The following is a 27031-nucleotide window of genomic DNA, read 5'->3' on the forward strand; positions in this document are numbered from 1 at the left end:
CTCTGCCCTAAACTATACTTTGTGTTTTGTTTTTGTTTTTGCTCATTTCTAAAGCTTCACTGCTTCAGACTATCTCCAGATAGAGGCAGAGAGGGAGAGAAAAAGAAAGTCTAACACCGAAGCGTCCTCCAATGCAGCGGGGATCAGGCTTGAAAACTACACTTTTTGACTTCAGTGATTTTTACACTAAACTTCTACATCCCTATCACTTCTGTATAGCTCAGCTTTCCATAACTGGGACTAAATAACCAATCACTTTTTGCAGGGCTGAGTAAAGAGAAAGAGAATTCTGCCCAGATATGGGGAGTACCCTGACCCCTTTGGGGGCAGCTGCAAACATCGCTGTTTAGAAGCATCAAAGGCTATCCATTCCCTGGGTCTTTAGGAGACAGTTTTGTCCAGTGGTGGGTGCCATTTTGTAAGTGGGCCCTGCTTGAGAGAGAGGCAAGATGAAAACAGATCTGGGATCATTTCTCTGGCTTAGAGGAGTCAGAGGTAGCCAGCCCCACCCCACTCCACCTACCCAGCCTTCAGCAGTAGACATGTGTACTTTACAACTTTATCCAAATACTGTTTGATCTCCTCAAATCAGTGGTCACTATGAAAACTAATGTTCACCCCTTTATGAAAGGACTCCCCTCTCCTGATACGGCTCTAACTAGAGGAGCACATGACACTGATAGGTAGGATGTGGCGTAGGGGTGAGAAAAGCATAAAGCAATAAGATGCATTGATCTTTGATTTTAGGAAAAATTAACTATATTATAATCCTCTTCTATAGAAAGGCAGATAAGAGATTCTCTTCTACAACCCTTAAACCATTTCCTCACCAAAGAATAGTCAGGCAGAAGCTTAATACAAGTAAGAGTAGACCCTTCTGGATCAGTAGTTAAAACCTGGGTAATCTAGTAACTAGTTCAGCACCTAATTGGAAGAAAAAAAATTGTCTGAAACCAGTTTCTTTTGCATGCTTTTGGTTTTTGGTTTTTGACATGAGTTCCATGGCTTTTAACAAATGGCATAAAAGACTTTTTTTTTTTTTTTTTTTTTTTTTGCTGTACTTTGAATGCATTTCCTTCTTTAGTTCTCCTTCCATGGTTTCTAGGCTCAGCTTAGCAGTGATTATAGCCAGTGATGAAGGCCCCCCCACTCAATTTTGTATCTTCTTAACATGACTCAACATTTCTTTTGATGATTCAGTAAGAGGAAAATCCACTATGTCCTGCAATGTAGAAGAAGTATAGTATCATAAGTTCAGCAAACAGATAGCAAATGTTGTGAACAATAGTTCTTCAGGAAATAAGATAGTAAAATAAAAGACTCGGACATTCTAATAATGTAGCACAAACTGTCAGATGGTCCTGCTCCTTGAGACTAATTGGTTTTTTGTTTTGTTTTGTTTTTTCTTTCTTTCTTTCTTTCTTTCTTTCTTTCTTTCTTTCTTTCGTTTTCTTTTTTTCTTTTTTGCTACCAGATAGTTATTGCTGTGGCTCCATGCCAGCACTACAAATCCACTGCTCTAGAGGCCATTTTTTCCTTTATTGATTGATTGATTGATTGATTCTTATTGGATGGGACAGAAATAAGTGAGAGAAGGGGGGAGATAGAGAAAGAAACAAAGATAGACACTTTCAGACCTGCTTCACCACTCATGAAGCATTGCCCCTACGGGTGGTGATTGAATATAATAATATGTGTGCTTGAATTAGCATGCCACAGCCCGGCCCCCCTTGAGTGTTTACTGTAAGTAGTCATTGTCAATACAGAGGCCAGAGAGCCTTGTTTTACATTGTCAGACAGAAAGTAGTCTTGTAGTTCAATGCCTTACTGAATTACAGAGAGCTAACTCCCAGACATTACTTAGAGCTATAACCATCAATAACCTGAAATTATAATAATGCTAAGGAGGCTTGCAGGGTGAAGGGATTTGGGGAATGGTTTGAAGGGAGAGAGAGAATGAGAGAGAGAGAGTAAACAAGATTAACCCTGAACTGTGTCTGCTTCCTGTGTTCCAGGACAGGGAATGTAACCATCCTATCTTAATTGGCCATTAGTCCACTGTAATTTTCCTTTCTTCTCTCCCCAGGAGGGCAAGAGGATTTCATTCTGTCTTATGAACCTGTCACCAGGCAGGAAAGTAAGTTTCCCAGCATGGGGAGTTTGGCTTCTGATTTCCAAAACATGTAAGGTGGCTCTGACAGAAGGGGAGGGATGGGTGACTCGGGAAAATGAAGTCTGTCTACTATTCGGCTGTCCTCAGACCAGGCTTTGCTCTCTCTTTGATCCATCCCATCACCGAGCAGATACCTTCACTGCCAAGCATCAGCAGTGACAGCTACCAAAAGAATGAGCAGCACCATAACAGGGCTCTCAGTGAGGAGGAAGCTTTGTGAGTCCCCTAAAGAGTACCTCCCCCCTACTACCACCTACAGGTCCAGTGGAGTAAATCTCCTTTGAGACTGAGCACCAGTACTAGGAAGGGCTTGCTAACAGACCCATCTGTCTTAAGATACAGACCGTAAAATAATGTCTATAGACTACTCCCAGTCTTTGTGCTCCCTGCCTCTGGAGACATTTTTGTAGGAGCTAATGTAGCAGAGAAAAGCATTCAATGAATGAGTTCATGCCAAATAAGCCTTAGAGTTCCTTCCAACCTCAGAACACAAAGAAACTGGGGCAACCCCAGCAGAGTAGGAAAAATATTTGGAACTAATGAAGAGTTACATAAATGTCAGTTGTCCTTACTACCAATACTTTGCTTTCAAAGTCGTTGTTTAAACAATGGTCAAACAGCTGCTTTGGAATCAGTTCTCCCACTCAATTGACTAAATTCAGTCATTGTTTTGACATTGTGTAGGCATAACCTGAGGGCAAGCAAAAACCTGTCAAGTGTTTTTTGTTGTTTTTCTCTCTTAGTAAATTCTAGAAAATAGGTATAGCCAACACAGTTGAGTATTAAAACATCAGTGCAGTTAATCCAACACAATCATGTCCTCAGCAGTTCTGCCTGAAGCAAGCTAAAGAGTCACTCTTTCAGGACAGTTTCGTGGTTTTCGAGTCTCTCCCCTCATCTGCATCTTCCCTGCCTTTCTCCAGTAACTTATACCCGACCAGTGATCATCCTGGGCCCCATGAAGGATCGAATCAATGATGACCTGATATCAGAATTTCCCGATAAGTTTGGTTCCTGTGTGCCTCGTAAGTATCATTTCATTTTTTTTTTCTCTAGATAAACAATCTTGGTTCCTTTGCAGAAGATAAAACGTAGTTCTGGGGCCAGATATGAACTCTGATCCCACATAGGAGCATCATGGACAACACTAAGAAAGCTCCATGGGTGGTGGAGCTATGCTGTAGTGTGTGTCTTTTCCTCTCTCTCCTTTGTCTGTCTCCCCATCTTTCCTCTCTCTAAAATATAGGTTAAAAATTCAGCCCAGGCAGATGAACTCACTGATGTATCCTGGAGCCCCACCTCTCCAGATCCCTGTCCCTCTAGGGAAAGATAGGGACAGACTGGGAGTATGGATCGACCTGCCAATGCCCAGGTCCAACAGAGAAGCAATTATATAAAGCCAGACCTTCCACCTTCTACATCCCAGAATGATCCTGGGTACATGCCCCCAAAGAGATAAATAATAGGAAAGCTTTCAAGGGAGGGGATGGGTTACGGAACTCGTGGTGGGAATTGTGTGGAATTGTACACCTCTTCTCCTATTGTCTTATCAGTTTTATTTATTTATTTATTTATTTATTTATTTATTTAATGGGGGATTAATGTTTTACAATTGATAGTGAATACAATAGTTTGTACATGCATAACATTTCTCATTTTTCCACACAGCAATACAAACTCCACTGGGTTCTCTGCCGTCCTGTTCCAGGACCTGTTCCCACCCACCCCAGAGTCTTTCACTTTGGTGCAATACACCAACTCCAGCCCAAGCTCTGCTTAGTGTTTTCTCTTCTGATCTTCTTTTTCAGCTTCTGCCTGTGAATCGGATCATCCCATGTTCATCCTTCTATTTGTGACTTATTTCACTTACATGATTTCTTCAAGCTCCATCCAAGATGGGCTGGAAACGGTGAAATCATCATTTTTACTCTGATAATGTCCAATAGTTCTAGTTTATCTATCTCTTCATTTGGCTCCCTCATTTCTTTATTGATTTTCTGCCTGGATGATCTGTCAAGTTGAGAGAGTGAGGTGTTGAAGTCCCCTTCTACTACTGTGTTGCTGTTAATATATTGCTATAGCTCTTTCAGTAGATGTTTGATGTATGTAGATGGCCTCTCCTTGGATGCATAGATGTTGCTAATCATTAAGTCCTCTTGATTGACTGATCCTCTGAGCATTAAGAAATGTCCATCCCTATCTTTTTCAATTTCATTTATTTTAAAGTCTATCGTGTCAGATATGAGAATAGCTGTTCCTGCCCTTTTTGTAGGCCATTGGCTTGTATGATAATTTTCCATCCTTTCACTTTGAGTCTGTGTTTCTCTTGTTGAGTTAGGTGGGTTTCCTGTAGACAGCATATTGTTGGGTTGTGTTTTCTGATCCATCTTCCTACTCTGTGCCTTTTCATAGGTAAATTCAGGCCACTGACATTTCTTGATATCATAGATTGAAGATATTTTAATGCCATTATTGTATATTTTTAGAATGTTCTGATTTATGTCCTATTTATGGTGGTCTGATTGTTTATAGGAGACCTTTCAGCACTTCTTTCAGGGCAGGCTTGGTGATAGTTATTCTTTCAAATGTTGCTTGTCTGAGAAGGTTTGTATGCCTCCATCTAGTCTGACTGACAATCTAGCAGAATACAGTAGTCTTGGTTGAAAGCCTTTCTCATTGAGCACTCGATAGATATCTTGCCATTCTCTTCTGGCCTGTAGTGTTTGTGTGGAGAAGTCTGCTGCTAATCTTATTGTTTTCCTCTGTAGGTGAGCCTTTGTTTTTTCTCTTGCAGCCTTCAGGATCCTTTCTTTATCCTTATTCCTTTCTATTCTAAATACGCTGTGTCTTGGAGTCTCTAAGTCTGGGTTAATTCTGTTAGGGACCCTCTGGGCCTTTTGTTCTTTTTCTTTCCTGTAGGCTATGGGAGCATGAGGGCTTTTTAACATAAATAGGCTTCTTAGCTTACTCACTCCTGACCAAGAGATAAATCAGGGTGGAGGAGAGATAATACAGTGATTATGCAAAGAGACTGTCCCAACCCAAAGAAACCAAAGCTCCAGGCTCAATTCAGCTCCTCTGCTGGCCGCCAGAGCCAAATCAGGCAGCACTTCTGGGCCCTGTGAATTTCTAAACAAGATCCATTTATAGTCTGTAATTTCTGAGGCAATTATTCGCCATGTTCTCATCAGGAGAACGATGTGGAAAGGCTCCCACTATACATCACCACTGCTAGACCACTGGGATGTAGATCTTCTCCTGAGTTTCCTTGTCAGTTGCCTTCAGCCCGATTTCAGCGCAGGGCTTCCCTCCTGCTGCTCCAGCCTCTGAGGGCAGTAGCAAATGGAGACTCATAGTTGCATTTGGTGGGTCTTAGGGGAGTCCTATCTTCCCTTCAGCAGTCTTTTTGTTGGTAAAACAGATTGGAGGTGGCTTCTCAACTGGCTAACTACCAGACAGTTATCAGCAGCTCAGGAGTAGATATGGGCTTTAGCCCCAGGAACCTCTCCTTAGGCTCCTCTCTACTCATGCACCACATGTGTCTTCACTCACCGGTGACTTGGTGGGTTCCTAAAGTAGTCCTACTCTTGTCTTGTTGCAGTCTCAGATAATCTTTGATATTCCTTGTTCTTTAGAGAAGTTTCTCAACTGGGTAAAGCTGGAGGTCTAGGCAGAGTTGTGGTCTCTGGATGCTCTGGTAATTTGGTGGGTTCCCAAAGTAGTTCTAGTCCTGTCTTGTTGCAGTCCCAGATGGTCTCCTTTGATATTCCTAGTTGACCAGCGAGAGGAGGAGAGGAGAGGAGAGGAGAGGAGAGGAGAGGAGAGGAGAGGAGAGGAGAGGAGAGGAAAGATACACAGCTGTTGCTACTCTGTAGCCCCGCCTCCAGAAGTCTCACTCCTTGTCAATATTTTTAAATTTATAAATAGATTAAAAAGAAAATTCAGCCCAGGGAAGCTGCTCAGTTGTGGTCAAACCTAAACATAAAACCCTGGGTTCACTTCTGAATAGAACTGGCTACCTATCATCAGAGCATCTTGCTTAACTTTCTCTGTGCAATGCTTTTCATCAGTGTGGCCATGTAACAATAGTTTACAAACTGACAGTAGTTTCCAAGAAGGCAAGATGAATTTCTTTGTTGAAACTCCCATAAGCATCTAAAGTAGCGTAGATTTATGATCTGCACCAGTGTGTCCTTATGAGTAGATTAAATTCCTCTGAAGCAGCTTTTCCCATCCAATCAGATAGCCCAGGAAGAAAGCTATACATTAAAATGATCTCATCATGACTTAGAGCTGTGTTTCAATCCCAAAACAGAACAGCCTTCCCCATATTCCAACAGTACCATTTGAGAAGATGAAGACAAGAAGGTATAGAAAACTTTAATGTATCCTCTAAATCTTAACAGAATTTAATCTGCCTTCTTGTCACTGTGACAGTCATCTGGTCTCCCACCACCCCAAGAATGTAGGCCTGTAAGATTTCCCCATCTACTTCGCTGCACGAACCATTCACTTAAATTCATCCTCTTCTCACAATGTCACATAAAAATATATAACAGCCTTTTATGTGTGTAGACAAATCTTCCCAGAAGTTCTAACTGATCTGAAAACTGAGCTCTTAAAGCTCATTCCAACAAGCCTTTCCTTCTCACACTATCTTTTAAGCCTTATGCTCTGAAATATTACTTACATTTTAGGAATGCACATGTCTCTTAGAGGGCATAGAAGTAGCAGTAATCACATTGTATAGACAGAAAGGAACTGGAGTGATTGCTATAGCTCACAAAACTATCCCTAGCAAGGGCTATGGGGGAGATATTCCACAAAACACAGGCAGATAGAAATGGTGGGTTCTGTCCCTAGCCCTTTATAGCATGTCTGTTTTCCCTTCCATGTTGAAAGATAAAAAGACAGTTCTTAAACATTGTTTCCATGTGAACTTCCTTCTTTTTTTGGGATAGCACTATTTTAAATTATCAATATATATTCAATGTATAAAACTTGGGAAGCATTAAAAAAAGAAGTTGAATAAGAAAAACTAAAGGTATACAAAATTTCACTCAATCCCCAGAGATAACATCACTGTTACATATTTTTAGAAGCCACTAGGTAAATTTATCATCACCCTGGAGCTTTCTCCCAAGCCATGGACCAAATGGAAATATTATCTTGTAGATTTCCATCTATTCTTTTTATGTGTGGATTTTTTTTCTTTGCCACCCTGGTTATCAACAGGGCTCAGTACCTGCATGCCTCTACTGTTCCTTTTGCCCACTGGTTTTTTTTTTTCTCTTAGGTAGAGGATGAAGGTCAGAAGGACCTGTGTCCTCATTCATGATAACCACATGAGCCACCACATACCCTTCTGTGTGTGCATTTTATCCTGATTGTATATACAATTTTTTTGCTTAACATTATTTTAAATGTTATATAAATAAAATTATTTTTATCTTTTTTCTTTATTGGGAATTAATGTTTTACAGTCGACAGTCAATACAATAGTTTGTACATGCATAACATTTCCCAGTTTTCCACATAACAATACAATGTCATCATTAGTCTGTGTTTTTTGTTTGTTTGTTTGTTTGTTTTTACCAGAGCACTGCTCAGCTCTGACTTATAATGGTGCAGTGGGTTGAACCTGGGACCTCAAAACCTTAGACATGAGAGTCTCTTTGCAGAACCATTATGCTATCTCCCCACCCCATTTATTGACCATTTATTCCCCACTTATTGAGCATTTTGTCTCTACTTTTTTACTATTATAATTAAATTACTGTAGCTGTCTATTATATATTGAAAAGCTTTAAGGATACAACTATATTGGAATTTTTTTATCATTTTTACAATATGTTTCAGAATATCTCAGTCAAAGACATCTTTGTCCATATTGACTTCTTAACCAAGAAATTTGGTAACCTTTAGCCATACTTAAAGTTTATATACAATTAGCTTAACTGTAATGTTCTTAACTGCTCCCAACTTAACTGTAAAATTCTCTTTTTATGTCTTTTGAAATCCTTTAGTAAGGAGTCAGGTAGAGGGTCATCTGGTAGAACAGACATATTGCCATGCTTAAGTTCAAGTGCTCAGCCCTCACCCACACGTTAGGAAACTTTGGACATGTGACTATATATACTGGGTGCCTCTCAACTTAACTGGAAATGGAGACAAGTTGAATGTTAAGTTCCCTTCGTGTGTTTCATATCTAAAATCTACATTTTTTGCACTGCCTGCTCTTTGACTCCTGAAAATCATTGTTGTAGTATTTTGTTCAGTTTTATAGTTGTTTACCACAGAAGACATGGCTCTGTGTCACAGTCCTTCATGTTACATGTTTTAATGTAACTATACAAGGGAGTGTGATAGAGAAAGTAAGTACAGAGGAAATTTATGGGCATAAACTTATCTGAGTTCCATTTTATTCTCATTTGTTTTGTAAAAAGATACTACAAGGCCAAAGCGTGACTACGAAGTGGACGGCAGAGACTATCACTTTGTCATCTCCAGAGAACAAATGGAGAAGGATATCCAAGAGCACAAGTTTATTGAAGCTGGCCAATACAATGACAACTTATATGGAACCAGTGTGCAGTCTGTGAGATTTGTTGCAGAAAGGGTATGTTCACCAGTTATAGTTATGTTCCAGCTCTCCTGAAGAGGGGTCCATGGTGGCAAACTACATTTGTGGGTCTCCTGATTGAGGTTGTGAACTTTGACTAGATGTCTCTAAACAGAGAATTGTGAGCCAGATCATTGATCTTTGTTGTGATCGCTATAAAAGATGCTGGCTGGTTTGGGTGGGGCAGTAAACCTACAAGTGTTTTGATTCCCTTCTTGTTGGTAGTTTTAATGGCATGGAAAATAGACATGCTCAAATACTCAAGAGGTGCAAACTGATTAGAAGTTTATGGAGTCTAACTCCCTTATCTTTGACCCTGATAAGTGAATTCGTGAAGGAAGGTCTGTGTTATTCGTACTCGTTTCCATCACAATCCTCACTTATTAGTTGGAATTAAGTTTTTCTCCCAGAGATCTTAAGATCTTTGTGATAGAAAGGTAGAACTTCCAATTTAGAGGAGGTACAAATGTTGTGATTCCTTTTTTGTTGGTAGTTTTTTTTAATTATTATTTAAGAAAGGAGACATTAACAAAACCATAGAATAAGAGGGGTACAGTTCCGCACAATTCCCACAACCCAATCTCTATATCCCATCCCCTCCCCTGATAGCCTTCCCATTCTCTGTCTCTCTTGTTGGTAGTTTTAGTGGCATGGAAAATGGGCGGATGCTCAAATACTCGAGAGAAAACACAGGAAAGGCACCTGAATGTGCCATAGAAGTTGCCTGTAGAGAGCTTGTAATCTCCAGTGAACACCGAGGAGCAACCTCATAAAGAGAAGAGAGTTAAAATTCAGTCCTATTTGTTATGTAATTGATATCTACTTAGCTGGTTTAATTTTATATAAACTTTTCCTCCGTTTTGATATATTGGTTTAAAAAAAATTAAACAAGGACTGGGGAAACAGCATAATTGTTATGCCAAACACTGAGATCCCAACACCACTATAAACCAGTGCTGAGCAGTGCAGAGCTCTGCTACCTCTCTCTCTCTCTCTCTCTCTCTCTCTCTCTCCATCCCTCCCTTATTAAAATGAATAAAAATTAAGCAAGGGTGGGGGGGTCAGGCAGTGGCACATGCAGTTGAACACACATGTTACCATGTGTAAGGACCCAGGTTCAAGCCCCCCAGTTCCCATCTGCAGTGGGGAAACTTCAGGAGTGGAAAGGCAGTGCTGCAGGTGTCTCTCTTTCTCACTCTCTACCTCTTCTTCTTCTCAGTTTCTCTCTGTCCTGCAAATAAAAGAAAGGGGGAGGGGGGAAATGGCCACCAATGAGCCCCAGTGATAATGATGATGGAAAAGAAAATTTAAACAGCAAATGTTTATGCCTATCTGCAAATGCACTAATAAATTGCTGCTAGTTTCTGTATCTTGAGAGTTCTGTTGTATCTGCTATATCATATACTGTTTCTGAGCAGTTTCTTGGGTGATTGCATTTGTTCTCCTTGAGCATGTAGCTGCAGAGGTTGTTAATGCAAAATGTCCTGGTCAGTGAATAATCAGACGGCACTTACATATTCTAAATAGCTGCTGCCCTTCAGAGCTCAAACTTGGAATTTATTTTGTAAGAGATAATGACCGAACATCCTAGGACATTTCTCTGATAAGACCTCTAGTACTCAGTGGGTTTTGTTCTTTTATGTGGAGATTATAAATGAGTTTTCCCCCCCTCTTACTATTGGTTTAGGACTATTCCTATCTGCACAATATGCTTTCTCTCATCTTGTGTAATGTTCTTTTAGCCTTATGCTAATGAGGCTATTTCTCTGCAGGAGGCAGAATATTGTGTACAGCAAATGCATCTCCTTTTCCAGAAACACTTTATAAAGCCGCTCTAAGCATTCATTGCAGCAAAAGCTAAGTTACAAGAGGAGTGTTATAATGTATTAGGACTTTTGTTTGTTAACAAACAAGAAACTTGTTTGTAGACTGTAAGTTTCTCTTCCTCCTACCTCTCACCCCACTCCCTACCTCAGCATATACATGTAAGTTTACATAAGGTGACTTTTCTGTGTTTGCTATACTAGTCATTGGGAGGGCAAGATAACCTGTAAGTACTCAGTACAGGTTAATGAGATTGTTCAAAAAATCAAATTTAATTTTGGACAGGGTGAGACAATAGGGTGTCTGTTCCAACCCACAATTCTGTCAGTGCTCAAGGCTTGGGTTTGAGTCCTAGAGAGTTTGGGTATATTAAATCTAGCCTCCTCATCTGCAAAAGGTAATTGATAATACATTGATTTGGGAATTTATTCTTGATAACTGGCCTCAAACTATTTCTAAGATACATGAGAATGAACTCAGGGCTGGAAAGCTGTATGATGGTTCTGCAAAAAACTTCAAGCTCCAAGCCCCCAAATTCAATCCCTAGCACCACCATAAACCAGAACTAAGAGCAGTACTCTGGCCTCTCTCTCTCTCTCCCTCTCCCTCTCCCTCTCCCTCTCCCTCTCTCTCTCTTTCTCTCAAATTGAATAAATTGTTTTTACAGAAAAGGGGGAATGCACTCAACCTAAGCACACATATTACTATGAGCAAGGACTAGCTCAAGCAACTGGGTTCAAACCCCTAATTCCCCACCTGCAGGAGGTCTGCTTCACAAGCGGTGAAGCAGGTCTGCATGTGTCTGTCTTTCTCCCTCTCTATCTCCATCTCTTCTCTCAATTTCTCTCTATCATATCCAATAAAATGGAAAAAATTAAAGTGTGGGGGAATGGCCTTCAGGAGCTGTGACTGTAGTGCCAGCACGAGCCTCAGCAATAACCCCAGAGGCAAAAGACAGAGAGAAAATGAACTCAATCACACATATATTGTATTCTTTGTGCAAAGGATCAGGTAAGTGACCCTTTCAGAAAATTAAACTAGCAGATAACACATGTCAGATGTCTCTCATGTGGCAAAGACTCAGGAGGGCTTAGCGAATGTAATGCATTCCAGGCAGTCAGTGATGACTCTGAATATCAGCTTTCACCTGTTTTGCAATGGTCTTTTCTCAACCTTTAGAAGTTGAGAACATTTTTGTTGGTGTGGGATTACAGCCATTCTCTTTACATTTACATGTTTTTCTTTTCTCTCTCTGTCTCTACCAGGGCAAACACTGTATACTTGATGTATCAGGAAATGCTATCAAGCGGTTACAAGTTGCCCAGCTCTATCCCATCGCCATCTTCATTAAGCCCAAGTCTCTGGAACCTCTGATGTAAGTAGAGAGCACAGGGGACCTTCCTCTAGCCCTCATCCTAAATTCCTCAGAAAGCAGCTAATAGCACTGTCACAGTGGTTACAAGTGGAAGATACCACTGTCAACTTTTCGTTAGCTGTCCTTTTTAAAAACAATAATGTTTCTGTGTATTATTAGTGATATATCAATAATTCCTTTAAATGTTTCTCCTAACCTTTATTGATTTTATTTTCATTCCACAGGCTTTTGTGTCTGTGACTTTTTTTTTTCCCTGCATTCTTTGGCAAATTAAAACACAAGCTAGATCGGTTTGGTTTAGAAGCAATCATCTCTGAATTGTCTCTTAACTTCCTATAGCTGTCCCCTGGGTAAATCTTGTAAATGTGTAAGCTATTATAGAGAGAACAGACAAGACACTATTTTAGACTCTCGTTGTCATTTCACTATGTTCTATCACAGAATTTTGATGTCTCGGGGGTGGGGCAGTAGCACAGTGAGTTAAGCGCACATGGTGTGAAGCACAAGGACCAGAGTAAGGATCCCAGTTCGAGCTTCCCCTCCCCCAGCTCCCCACCTGCAGGGGGGTGGCTTCACAAGCAGTGAAGCAGGTCTGCAGGTGTCTTTCTCTCCACCTCTCTGTCTTCCCTTCCTCTCTCCATTTCTCCCAGTCCTATCCAACAATGACATCAATAACAACAACAATAATAACAATGATAAAACAACAAGGGCAATAAAAGGGGAAAAAAATGGCTTCCAGGAGCAGTGGATTCATAATGTCCACTGAGTTCCAGCAATAACTCTGGAGGCAAAAAAAAAAAAAAAAAAGATGTCTCTTACCTGAAGTTTCAGGCATGTAAACCTATAGACCCTTAGTAGGGAATTTTCTTACTGAGATTGCAGTGAAACATCAGTAACTCCAACCAGTGATGCTACACTTATGACATTTGTTGACAAGGGGGAAAATATGTTTTTTCTAGTAATTGTAATGCAATGCAGAGGCATGAACTCCAGACCCTAAGCACGACCAGCCCCCTTCCCCAGTTTTCTCATTATTTGAATTGGAAAGGAGTAGTGGGACAGAGAGAGAAGAGAGACACCTCAGCACCACTCCCTCCATGGAGCTCACCCAGCGCCAATCGTGGTACTCCCACGTGGTGACAGGGGCTCACACATGCGCTCTGCCATGGAACTCACCCAGCGCCAGTCACAGTACTCCCATGTGGTAATGAGGGCCCATTCCAGAGAGAAAGGGGAGAGAGAGAGGGAGGGAGATAGAGAGACACTTGCCGCCCTATTTCATCACTTGCAAAGCTTCCCCCCTGCAGGTGGGGACTGGGGGCTTGAACCTGGGTCCTTATACACTGTAACTTGTGCACACAACCAGGTGTGCCACCATCTGGCCCATCTTTTGCCAAAAAAAAAACAAACATTATTCAAATGTTTGCCTTTTGGGCAAACTACCATGTGGTTCAAAAATGAACCACAAAGACTCAAAGAAAATGAAATTATTTAGTTCCAGGGGTGAAGGCAATTCCTTGCAAAAGATATTAACGAGCTGTCCCCCACCTTCTCTGTGAAGGAAGAAGCCGAGAGAGTACTTGGGCTGGAATTACAACCCAAGAGAATTACGTTGAAAACATAGTCAGGTCTCTGGGGAAATTGCCAGAGCTGCATCTTAAAACAAAACACATTCTCATAAATAAAAGTTGGAAAATGACTCTGACCAGGATGAAAAAAATCAGGAGGACACTGGCAGTACCACCAGCCCCATAAATTTAAGGACAAAATTATAAAGAGTTGTGTCCATAGTTGACACGGGGTGGGAGGAGTGCTGATGGTTAAATAATGACTCTTGATGGTATTTTTCTCACCGGCATGTATTAAATTTCTCCTCTTGTAGAGTACCATGTTGTGCCTGGCACTAAGTGAATTAAGCAGCCCTGAATTTCATTATGCAAGAGTGATTTAGAATTTCTAAAGTGTGGAGGTCGGGCACATGCATTGCCATGTGCAAAGATCAGGTTTGAACCCCTGCTCCCCACCTGTAAGGAGGGATGCTTAACGAGCAGTGAATCAGGTCTGCAGTGCAGGTGGCTCTCTTTCTCTTCACTCTCTATCCACCTCCTCTCAATTTCTCTCTATCCTATCAAATAAGTTGGAAAAGAAAACAGAAAAGAGGGGAAATGGCCACCAGGAGTAGTGGGTCCATAGTGCCAGCACTGAGCCCCAGTGATAAGTCTGGTAGCAAAAAAAGAAAAAGAAAAAGAAAAAGAAAAAGAAAAAGAAAAAGAAACTGCACTGTGTCTCATCAGCACTGGTGATGCCGCCATTAATAATCTGGGGGAAATGGCCCAGGCCTTGCCTTCTGGCAGTAACATTTTTAAGGCCTTGCTTCAGAAATAAAGGCATTGTTAAATTATTTTCCCTTATTGGGGGATTAATGTTCTACATTAGACAGTAAATACAGTAGTTTGTACATGCATAACATTTCTCAGTTTTCCACATAACAATACACCCCCCACTAGGGGACCTGTACTCTCCCCCTCCCCCACCCCACACACCCACCCCAGAGTCCTTGACTTTGGTGCAATACACCAGCTCCAGTCCAGGCTCTGCTTAGTGTTTTCTCTTCCCATCTTGTTTTTCAGCTAGAGAAAGGCATTCTGATTTTTCCCAAGGAGACGGGAGGTTGCATGTTTCATTCAGTGTGACTTGGGAAAAGCGTTCATATATCTGGGGGTGCTCAGTTAGAGATGGTCTACTCCCTTCTGCAGCTCTGAGAAGAATTTTGTCATGTTGCCATAGGGCTCTGTCACAACCACTTATCACTTAGGACAATGAACCATAGCTGATGCCACCATGAGGGCAGTGAATCTGACATGACTGTTCACAGTGTCTGTGCAACCATGGTAACATTCAGGTGATGGGAATGTATTCAAATACTGGATTTTTCCTTTCTAATTTACTCTTCCAGGGTTTTACTTGAGGAATAAAGTAGCATATACTAGCCCAGTCCTCAGGGAGTACTGAATGCTAGGTCAGCTAGAACAGAAGCCAGACAGCCATCCCACTGAGGCAGTGACACATCCTCACATCCATATTTTCCAGAGCAGCACCCACATCAAACCATAATACTAACTAGCACATGCATAACTGCAAAGCCAAGGGCATGAAGAGAGATTCCTTTGCTTATTGTGCAGCCGTGTGAATTGTTCCTGGCCCCACCCCTGATGGTGAGAAACAGTGTCTCTTCCCCCCACAGATCCGGCTCTGCTCTTAACCTTCTTGTTCCTCTTAACCTTCTTGCTCCCGGGAGAACCTGTGTTTACCTCTCAATGTGTCTGTTTGCCTTGCTTCCCATTTGCTCACTTGGTCTTTCAACAAATAAGTACTGAACCAGCCTCCAGGCCACATGCTGAGAAACAAGCCACAGCCTCTACCCTCAAACACAAGTTCATAGATTACAGGATGAATATCTGAATTCCATCATTCCTACAAGGAGTATAAGGGGAATTCAGAAAAGACCAGTCAGACCCTAGGTTTTAGCACAAACACCACATGAAAATCCCTTTGAATAGCACCGATCAGAGCTCCGTAGATGATGGAGTAATGCTGTGTTGTGGGGCAGGGGGAGTTACTCACTCAGTTCCTTCCCAGAATATCATAAAAATAAAGTGACCCAGTAAAGTGCAAGTGTTAACCCTGTGCAAGGAACCAGGTTCAAACCCTAGGCCACCCACCATTATGGGGACCCCTGTAGGAAAGAAACTTGTGGAGTATTGGAGCAGTGCTGCAGTCTCCCTTCTCCTACTCTCTTCTCTCTCTCTTCCTCTCTCTCTCTTTCTCTGTCTCTCATCCTTTGTCTCAAAAGAAAAGTAGTAAAGAACAAAGAAACAGCATAATAGTTTCGCAAAAGACTTCCATGCCTGAGGCTCCAAGGTCCCAGGTTTAATCCCCAGCACCATCAAAAGCCAGAGCTGAGCGGTGCTCCGATCTTTCTATCTCTCTCTCTCATTAAAATAAAATAAATTTATAGTATGAGAAAGGGAGAAGGGAAGATAATAATGAAAAATCAAAGGAAGGAAGGCAGGCTGGAGAGATGGCGTAGTTCTTATTTAAAAAGACTTGCATGCCTGAAGCTCAGAGCTCAGATGTTCCAACTTCAATCCCAGTCCCCACCCCCATAAGCCAAAACTGAGCAGTGTGCTGATCAAAATAATATATATATATAATCTTTTTACTTACTGAAAGAGACAGTCAGAAATCGAGAAGGAAAGGGGAAGATAGGGAGAGAGACAGATAGACACCTAAAGCACTGCTTCACCACTTGCAAAGCTTCCCCCCTGCAGGTGGGTACTGGGGACTCAAACCTGGGTCCTTGAGCATTGTAACACATGTGCTCAACCAGGTGCGCCACCATGTGGCCCCAAAATATATTTTTTTAATTTAGGTTTAAAAAGTAAATGTGATGGCTGCTAGGAGCAGTGGAGCTGTGCAGGCATTAGCCTTAGCAGTAAACCCTGGTGGGTCAAGAAAGAAAGAAATAACAAAATTCACATATTCTAGAAAACCTGGGGTAAAGTGACCACTGACTAGAAATCTGTAGATTAAGTTATGTTCTTTTTCTATCCTTGAAACTAGGTTGGATTTAAATAATCTTAAAACTGGTTTAAGATTATTTAGCACATGATTAATGCTATACCAAGGATACATACTACCAGGAAGTTAGGGAAGAATATTCCACACAATCTTTGTCAGAATCCATTCTTCTTTCAAAACAAAACTGTGAAAATAGGCATAAAAATTCTTTTTTACCAATTTTTTCTACCTGGATCACTATTTTATATTACTTGTTTATAAGGCATTTGGAAATATCTTGGTCCCAGCACTTTGGATCATTACATTCTCACTGTATCCAGTTTAATTCAAGCTTCCTTCAGCAGCTCCTTGAGATGACATTTAATTATATAAACAGGAGCTTTGGGGCTTCTTTTCACAGAAGCCGAATAGCTAGAAGTGCAGAATGCTTTTATAGCCTGAAAAAAATAAAATAAAATTACTTAATCTCATGCCTAAGGGCCTTGTCCTACTTTCTACAATTCTATGGAAGTGCTTTTTATGCTTCTCCACCCTACATGTTTCTTGTCAAACATTAAAAAGGAATAGCAACTCTTGGGAAAGACAAGTAGTGGTTCTGAGTGGTCATGACCAGAGTCAAGTTAAGCTCTCACAGATAACAGGAGTTCCAGTGAATGCAGTATGCCTTCCCCTCTCTCCTACTCTTCTCTCTGACCAGCCCTGGGAGATTTCATTCAGGTCTACATCCTACATATAAGAGATGGACTAGAACAAAGCCTAAGGTTCAGAAAGGTTAGAACTGGAATGTCATATCCAATGAGAGAAACAATGTGGAGTAGAACAGGAAGTGGAGGGAGTAGAAACAGGAAGTGAAGGAGTAGAAATCTAAGGGAACACAAAAACACTTGCTTTAAGTACCCTGGTGTCTGTCAGGGTGGAAGGAAGTTTACGCCTTCTAAGACCATAGGGACAGAATAGGGACAGTGACTGGAGATCATAAAGAGATTTGCCTCCCATTCACAGTGGCACCAAAACACTGCCCTGTGAAGGTGTGGGCTCCCTGAGAGGACATCTTTATCATGTAAATTATTCCAGCAAAGAGGAGTCCCATAGGATTTTATCTTTGTGGACATCTTGATTTTTCAGGATTTGGCGTATCCCCTGTGTGTTCTTATGTTAATCCCTCATTTTTCCAGGGAGATGAATAAGCGTCTAACAGAAGAGCAAGCCAAGAAAACCTATGACCGTGCAATTAAACTAGAACAAGAGTTTGGAGAATATTTTACAGGTAAGGTCACTGATTCTTGGACTCTGAGAAAGAAGATCAGTTGTCTGACATATATTGTAGGAGAAGACCCTCAGCTCAGTGTCCCTAAAACATTCTTGCTGAGAATACCTAACTTCCCCCTTTCTTCATCCACTTGCTCTGGAATTCTGCATTCCCTCATCTCTGGGTTTAGCCACCATCGACTTGCAGATTTCCACTGAGTGCAGCTAAAACCAGAAGGGTAGAAGGCGCTGCTACTAAAAAGACTTTAGGCATCCCTCCCTCTTTGCATGCTTTCCCTGATGTCATTAGAAGATGCTTGTAGGGCTCAGGATGAACGGTGTCCAAAGAGTAGCGTTTGTATTCTGGCTTCTGTGAGCTGTCTCTGAAAGCAGAGCTTGTACAAGGTACTGAAACCTGATTCCTGTGTTTCAGTTAATTCCATGGGAAATCTTCACATAAGCAAAATTGCTTTTTTTTTTTTTTTTAACTATTTCCTTGAACACACAAAGTTCAAGGAACAAAGGTAGATCTTCTCTTCCTGACTATCCTGGGTTCTCTATTCATATATGCTTTCATGAAACACTGATCAAATGTACAGAATAACTTTGTGGAATTTGCCTTACAGCTAATTATCAATGGTTTAGAAACATCTTTCTTCTTGGATTACCAGATGTAATAATACTTTTTTTTTTCTTTAGCATACTTAGAGTATAAAAATGCCAGTAACTTAGCAATTTGCCAGTATGTTGAAAGGCATAATCTGAAATAAGACTTCTATTAGTGACAAATATATATATGAGTTATGATTTATCCTAAAAGAATATCCAGATAGGAATATAAAATCAAAACGATGGGGGGGGGGCAAGCAGTGGCACACCCAATTAAGTGCACATATCACCATGCACGAGGACCCGGGTTCGAATCCCTGCTCCCCATCTGCAGGAGAAACACTTCATGAGCAGTGAAACAGGTCTGCAGGTGTCTGTCTTTCTCTCCTTCTCTGTATCTCTCCACCCCTCTCAATTTCTCTCTGTCCTGTCTAATAAACATAGAAAGAAAAAAAAATGGCCACCAGGAGCAGTGGATTCAGAGTACAGCTAAGCCCCAGTGATAACCCTGGTGGCAAACAAAAACAAACAAAAAAAACAATGTGTATTTTAAGCAAGAAGTTACCAGTATGAAAATTAATCAAATTGATCAATGCCTGACTCCGGAAAAGTACATGATGACCTATCATCTGGGACTGCAGACAGATGTATACAAAGGATTTCTTACCAATCTAGATCAACACTTTAAAAAAAAAAATCATCAAGGTGACCTTGCTTAGTGAATTTCCTGCTCCTCTGCGCCCCTTCCCCATTGAAAAGACTAGAAAGATTCTTATTGTCTGTCACTCATTTGAGCTTCTGTTGTATGATTGATAACTACTCTATCCCACCCAAGGAATGACTCCTAACTCAAGATGTGTTTGCTTTTATTATAGCTATTGTCCAAGGAGACACCTTAGAAGAGATATATAACCAGTGCAAGCTTGTTATTGAAGAGCAGTCTGGGCCTTTCATCTGGATCCCCTCAAAGGAAAAGTTATAAATTAGCTCACACGCCTCTGACAATGGCGGAAGAGCATTTAGAAGAACAATATACATATATATATATATATAGATATACTATACTACTTGGAAGCTGTTATGTTTTTGTTGCATTTATGTTTTTGCAGTCAATGTGAATTCTTATGAATGTACAACACAAACTGTGTGAAGCCATGAAGGAAAAGGAGGGGCCAAAAGGTGGGACAGAAAAGACACTGCAATGTGCGAGAAGGCTTTGGATTGCTCAAAGTGCCAGGTGAAGGGATGAACCTCTGGTGGGCTTCTTGCTCAGAAAGCAGGCAGCCTCCTCACCCCAGCAGATGTCTAGAGCTGACTTAGCTGCTGAGCTCTCTGTGTATCTTGCTTAACAGAAAAGTTGCCAGCACTTGAACTCTACCAACCTTTCCATTGCCATGTCTGTGATTGATACCCTTTGAATTTTATAACTAACTATGCACATCCTTTGATTTCTTCACAAACAAAAGAATGGGGGGATAAAGGAACCCCCTCGAAGGCAGCAAAATAACAGGAAAGGCAAAGTGTGTGGTTTCTTGAACCGGCATCTGTAAAGATGAGCATTTCATAGACTCTACAGGTGGATGGAGGACTGGCCTTCCTGAGAGGAGGCTAAGCTAAACCTGAGGTTAGCTTTATGATTGTTCATTGTTTATTTTGCCATTTATAAACTGAAAGCAGGCACTAAAGATGAGAATAATTTATACAATAAACTATATTAAATGTATAGAAATGACTTTCTCTAGGTTAAAAAAAAAAGTTTTGTGAACTATTTTCTAAAGACTAATTGAAAGATGCAGTAGCCACAGACGATCCAGCTCCAGAAGTGAAAGTTACACTCTCCTTTGTGTTGCCAGTGATCCATTAAGAGCATCTGAGTTCCTTCCAAAGTCTGACGAAGACTTCTCCCTCACTCACCACACATGATCTCCCTTCCATTTTAGTGATGCACTTTCATGGAGTACATCTCTTAATGAGTTGTCCTCTGGATATTTTTGGAAGATGTTTAGTTAATGTGTCTTGAAGCTGATGGCTTTTAGAGACAAACTCACTTGTGAAGGGCCTAAAAGGAAGTGTTTTTTTTTTTTTTTTATGCTTTCTCATATTAAACAACCTGGGCCTGCCATGCAAATAGTTCAATAACTTTATTCCTAGTTACTTACATAAAATTATTTAGAAAATCATTTAAGATTTTGGCCAGTCATGAGTAATTAGGATTTTTTGAGTGTGTCTGTTTCACAAGTAACCAAGGGTTTTGTGACAGTCAAAGATGGCCTAGAGCCATGAAGAGATCTAGCCCAAGATGCACTGTTTCTTTGAGGAGGAGAGAGAGAATTAACTGGTTTGGGGATGAAAGGTAGAGACTTGTTTATATGGGGCAAAGCAGTAGAACCACAAGAAGAAACAAATAATGACTTAGAGCTCAATTGAACTGCTTTTACTCGGGGCTCCACCTGGATCCAGTTTATTCTTTAGCAATTATAATAGTGATGGCCTAAAAAAAAGTAAGTAAGAGAGAAATTTTCCAAAGCCTATATCCCACTTTAGAACTGATGGTAATGTCAGCATTGCCTGTGCCCACAGTGTTTAGAGAGAGACTTTTCAGTGATCTCAAAAACACTCAAGTCTGGGCTGTACGCATGCTCAGACTAAGCCCCATCGCCTTATTTCTGGGGTACATCCAGACCTGGCAGGGATTCTGCCACACTGTGCAGCAAACCAGCATGCAGGCTGGTGTGGGAGAGCAAGAGGGAGTCATCAGAATGATGGGGCTTATTCATAGTGAGAACATCAAAGCCCAGAACGAGGGTCTCTTCCCCTAAACAAGGCTTGTTCATCTTGAGCTCGGCACCATTATCTGCCTAGCTGCAGTCACCAGAACCAGTAGCACCATGCAAAATCAAACATCTACCCAGAGCCTGGGGCTGCCTTTGCCAATAGAAGGGCTAGCAAAGCATTTTCTCCCTGAAAGCTAAATTTCCAGAGACTTCCTTAGAGTGCTCACAACGTTAAAGATGTGAACATGTCTGCAACTTGCCAGTTTCAGGTCCAGACTGACTTTCATCAAACTCCCTCCCAGAAGTTTTTCTGCCACCAGAATGCCATTCCGGATCCTAGCTCTCTGTTTAGGCTACCATGATGGCTTCTTTGGTTTCTCAACTGAGCATGCAACCATTTATTTAAAGGACGTCCTTAATGAATAGATGTTTTGCGCGGGTTGTGTGATGTGCTTTTTCCATTTAATATTTAAAGTATTGCCGTGGCTGAGTACAATCAAACTGAACCACCCACCCTTGGTTTTGTAGTAATATAATTATTTATTTTCCCAGTGTCGATGCTTTCAAATTAGAATGGGCATTTGCACTGATTTTTATGTAGATTTCTATAAATATAAATACATATATATTTGCTCGAATAACCACCAAGTATATTGGTGAGAGGGTCTTTTCCTATAGAATTCCCACCTCCATCTGTTGTGTTGTCTTGCGCTTCCCAACGTTGAGGTCTCCATGGCTCCAATGAACAGGTGTATTTTGCAGCGAATCTGACGACTTGAATGGCTATGGCACGAAGGTTAGTTACCCAGATGACATCTGGTACGAAGGCACCTGGAGCCTGGGGCCAGACTGGTGCTAACACTGCAGACTTTGTTCGGAGATCTCTCCAACTGGAAGGCTTGCCGGGGGAGGGCGCACAATGTCACCTTCACATGCTGGGCCCTTCCAGAAAAGTGCCAGATCGTGTCACTGGTGCTATTTGTCATGCTCTGGTACAATGTGTAGCACCACAGGGGTCTCAGCTCTACCAAAATATAAATCCTACTTGGCAGCTCACTGCAGGGGCGTTGCTTCTTTGCTCCCCTCCTACAGAGTTTGCTGGCCAAGCTGATAGCAGCCCCCATCCTTGGCTCTCTCGCCACTGAGTGAGCCCCTCTTTCTGAAGCTGCACTCAGGTGCTTTGTGAGCTGTCTTCAGCCCTACTGCCAGCCCTTCAGGACCATCCCTGGCTTTTCTCATTCTTTCCTTCTCCTCTCCCGCTTCTATGTCATTCTGTCTCTCCTTTTGTGTACTTCTCCTTTCAGCCCTCCATCCTGTCTTTTGAGTTGTTAACTTTGTCCTACGAGCCTTTCTTCCTTCCCCTTCACTCCCAGCTCCTTGTCTTAGTCTGATCAACCGCCATCCTTTCCCCTTCATATCTCTCTTTCTCTCTTTCCTCTTGCTCTTTCTCTTACCACCTGCTACCCTCTCCTGCTTTTTCTGTCCTCTAAGGGCTCGTGGCTGAATCAGACAGCAAGTCCACAGGCTGGATTGATGACACAAAACTTTGGGTCACATTTCACCTGCGCAGCCCTGATGGCCGCGTTGAGCGTGAGTCCGGTCCTGGAGCAGCTCCAGCGCCCTCACGAAGCCAGCCTGCACTGCTGCCCAGCAGTGACTTTGCACGCCTGGGCCCTCAGCACCTGGGTGCCTCTGTCCAAGGCGTCTCCAAAGAGAGCCCCTCCCAGCACTGTCCCCTGGCTCCGAGGACCTGCCTATCCACAGAGGCAATTTCTGGCCCCAACAGTTATTCTGACAACAACCTTCCTCTTCATTGAAGCCATGCTGCCATTGATTTGGAGAGAGACATTTATTCCTGCGCATAACCCTTTTTTTCCTCCTGTCATTCTCATATGAAGCCCCCTCTGCTTTCCAGCTGGTGATTGCTCTGGTGAGATGGAATGGACTTGCTGGTGAAATAACATCTCTCTATTTTCCTGTCTTGGTCCTGCCTAAATTGACACAAAAATATGTAAGTCAAGGACTCAGACTAATTCCTAAGTTTATCACAGTACTTTGTTATCGGTCGGGGAGGAACATTTTCCTTGAAATAAGTGGTGTTTCTTCTATGACAACTTGTTTGCCAGAAGACTCCCTACAGAATCCTGTGGAAATACACTTTCTTTACTATGTGTAGGGTACATATGGTATGTGTGCCATGGATGCACATGCTGCTTTGGAATGAAGGAATGTAGATGGAAACCGAAACATACTCACACTCCAGTCTGTAAATACCCTTCCTCACTGGGAACTGCTTCTGAAACCATTTCTTGTACAGCTGTGCAGTTTCTTGTAGCAGCTAAGGACAAGCTCAGATAGGCAAGTGACCTAGACTCTCCCTAGCAACTTCCCAGGACTGGGTACCACCAAATGAAAAGTTGACTCCCGATGGGATGGCAAATTTCCCTTCTATCCTTTTTGAATTTGTATCTCCTGTGTGTCTTTACCTCTGAGTGCACCAGGCTGTACCTGTTAGAGCTTCTCAATATGACTTTGAAGGACAGGATGCTTCTCTATCGAGCTGGAGCGTAGGGTAGGATGGGGCAACTCCTTGCCAGGACTGGCGCGAACTGAGACACTGCACAGCTTACACTCCTGTTAAGTGTAAATATTTGACACTTCATTCCATTTGTGTAAAAAAATAAAGCACACATGATATAAAGTCAAGATGTATATTTCATACCCGGGGTGTCCATGTGTGTTCATTGCGTTCTCAACTGCGGGGGTGAGCGGGGTGAGCTAGAGTGTTTACAAATGCTTCATGCTTTTATTAGAAGATTTAAATACTAAAAAATTTGCACCTTAAGGTAAATCTTTATTTTTGCTTAAAGTATAAATGTCTTATTTCACAAAGAATAAGTACAGTCACTTCTATTTTGAGGTTTGAGAAATAGTTGCACTGCTGAGAGGAGCAGAAAGCACTTAAAATGTTTAGTTAGCAGGCATGGAAGAGAGTATAGTGGTGATTGCCAAAGGCCTTCAGCCCTGAGGTCCCAAGGTAGCAGGCTCAATCCCTGGCACCACTATAACCCAGAGATAAATTGTGTTCTGGCAAAAATAATAATAATAATAATATCCATCATCTGAGCCTGCTTTCTGATTTTGTCACAAGTCCATAATGTAGCTTAAAAGTCCTTATATCAATTCCCCAGTTTGAAAATTGCAAGATCCCAGCAGGTACTAAGAATTGAGGTGATTCCCCCCCCCCCATCTGACACTTGTGATGCAGAGAGGCACAGCTGAGGAGGAAGTGTTATTATCCACATACAGCCAGACCTCAGAATATCCCTCCCACCTCCAAATATGTGAAAGTGTCAATGTCAGCATTGGGGAACGGACTCCACTAGGAAATGTCACAAGCCTGCCCTCAGGCGAGATAAGTGCTTTGTCTTAGTGACACTTCATACATCTCTGTCAACCACAGAACTCCAACAAATCCCTCTTCTGGAAAGAGCGAGATTTTGTAATCAAATGTGGGGGGGGGGTGTTGAAGTATGTTTTGTTTCATTGTAAACTGTCATACAAGTGGGTCATCCCTTCAGGAAGCCAGACTTGTTGCGTCATCGCTGAATCCACAAGAATCTGTGCCCGAGATCCTCACTGTCTCTGGGACTTAGCAGCTGAGGGCACAAAAAGGAGGCAGACACCCTGGCTATAGCTACAGGCCCAAGGCAGACCTCTCATGTTGATGATTACACCATTTTTAGTCTTGTTACATGGTCTTACCAAGTTTAACATTAATGGCAACACTACAGAGGAGTCAGATTCACTAATAATGGTTATTTTTAAGAATTACTGAGGAGAGCTTTTGACTTTTCTCGTGTCCTACTTCATTTCTGTGCAGCGTTTTATTTATTTATCTTAATGCAGCACCAAGAAATGAGCTCAGGCCTCATGCATGCAATCTTGAAATAGCCTCCCAGGCCCTAATTTTTCACTTTCATTAGTTTAGAGAGAGGAAAAAGTGAGATTGGTAAAAGATAGACACAAAAGAGAGAGAGAGAGAGACCTAAGCACTGGCCCACTATCCATGGAGCTCCCCTGGTGCTACCCACCATGCTTCCAGGTGTTACCCAGGCCCAAACCTAGGACCTAATGCATAGTAGGGCATGCATTTCACCAGGAGTGCTATCCCTATTTGTGTTTTAGACAACCATTTCACGCAAAATCTAGAGTGCACTGCACTTCTCTGACTATGGACCCATGAGTCCATGGTCTTTGTAGATACCTGAAGTTAAACATCCAATGACAGAATCTGAACATCTTAGGAGGGCCTGGGAGGTGGTTCCCATGGCAGCATACACATGTGCATGCATGAGGACCTGAGTTCAAGCTCCCATCCCCATCTGCAGGGGGGAAGCTTCATGAGAGGTGGAGCCATGCCGCATATTATCTCACCTCTCTGCCTCTCCCTTTTCTCTCACACTGATTCTCTCTGTCTCACCCTGAAGTAGGGTATAATGAAATTAGTGGCAACTATACCAGGCTCCTCCAGTCCACCTGTAAATTCTAGCCTAACCCCCTCTTCCTCCTCCTAATGTTTCTAGAAGTCCTGACAGCATTTGACCTTTAGGACCTCTGCCCATCTCTTTGTCCTTGTATGCATAATTGTGAATCTTTTTTTTTTCATCAACTTGTCTATATCTTTATCTATAAAAGGGAAATCTTGCAGCACATCAGGGCCCAGAAGCTTTTTGGCGTTAACCAATTCTGGGTCTGGCGCACCAAGAATTAAAACTCTGTTTTCCAGTAACCCCTAGGTGTCATGACTTTGTTTCCCAATTCCCAATTTTACAACCCTATGTCAATGGAGAAAACAAACACACTACTATTTTCTTGTCACATCAGCTACAGGTGAAATGTACACTGTCTTCCTCCCCTCTGTGCCCTCACACTAGGATACAACTTAGCTCACTCTGGCTAAGATGGACGGCTCTCTCATTTTCTAATTTAAAGTTACCTTCAGTGGTGAAGCAGCTCAGGACAGAATGGCAGCAGCCTGGGAGGTAGATAGAGCATTTAAGTCTCAAGTCAGAGGTCCTGAGTTCAATCCCCAGCATCACATGTGCTAAAATGATTCTTTGGTTCTGTCTCTCTTATTCTTTCATTAATAAACAAACCTTTAGAAGTTGGGCAGGAGTGAAGGAGAGGGGAAGAGCAGAATGAGCATTTCAAAGAATGGCTGCACAACTAAGGTGAAAAAAAGCACCAAGTGCGACCAGCCAAATGGTTCACATTGCATGTGCATAAGCCAGATCCAAGCCCTGTCACCACTACACTGAAGGAAGCTTTGGTCCTGTGGTCTCTGTCAATCTCTCTCTGTTTCTCTATCTCTCCCTCTCCCTCCTATCCTCCTTCCCTCACTAGGGCTCACAGCTTTGGGTCAACATTTTCTTTTCCACGTAGAAAGAGATGGTGGTGGGGGATCTTAAACCTGGCTCATGCACATTAAAATGCAGGCACACTGTCCAAGTGGCTATCTTAGTGAGGGCAGCCTGGAGCTATCACTGAAACTGGAAATTTCTAAACTTAAATTGGGCCAAATGGCTAGAGTTCAGAATGATACCATCATTAGACACTATGAGTGCAGGACTGAAAGTAACAATGATGAAACAAAGGAGGGAAGGAACAAACGAAGGCTGATAGACCAACCAGGAGTGAAGGAGTGGTTAAAAAGAAATCACAGATTTCCAAAATACTGTTTGTTGGGTTTTTTTAATTGTGTCTTGGATCTTTCAAATGTCCATTCCTGCTAAAGTTCAAGCAGGCATTCTGAGTAACAGGCC

The 27031-nt window shown here is 41.9% G+C and overlaps 1 protein-coding gene across 14 annotated transcripts in view; it reads left to right on the forward strand.

Moving 5' to 3' along the window:
* The window catches only part of DLG2 (discs large MAGUK scaffold protein 2), a 1912587-nt gene extending 1888662 nt beyond the window's left edge, over positions 1-23925 (forward strand). For all 14 annotated transcript variants that reach the window (XM_060176807.1, XM_060176791.1, XM_060176792.1 and 11 more), the window contains 6 exons: positions 2087-2137; positions 3097-3198; positions 8620-8792; positions 11885-11994; positions 17751-17842; positions 19308-23925. In XM_060176807.1, coding sequence (XP_060032790.1) covers positions 2087-2137; positions 3097-3198; positions 8620-8792; positions 11885-11994; positions 17751-17842; positions 19308-19414 — 635 coding nt within the window. In that variant the 3' untranslated portion in view covers positions 19415-23925. The remainder of the gene's footprint in view (positions 1-2086; positions 2138-3096; positions 3199-8619; positions 8793-11884; positions 11995-17750; positions 17843-19307) is intronic.
* Positions 23926-27031: the final 3106 nt, after the last annotated feature.

Source organism: Erinaceus europaeus, chromosome 17, assembly GCF_950295315.1.
Source record: "Erinaceus europaeus chromosome 17, mEriEur2.1, whole genome shotgun sequence".
Classification (NCBI taxonomy): Eukaryota; Metazoa; Chordata; class Mammalia; order Eulipotyphla; family Erinaceidae; genus Erinaceus; species Erinaceus europaeus.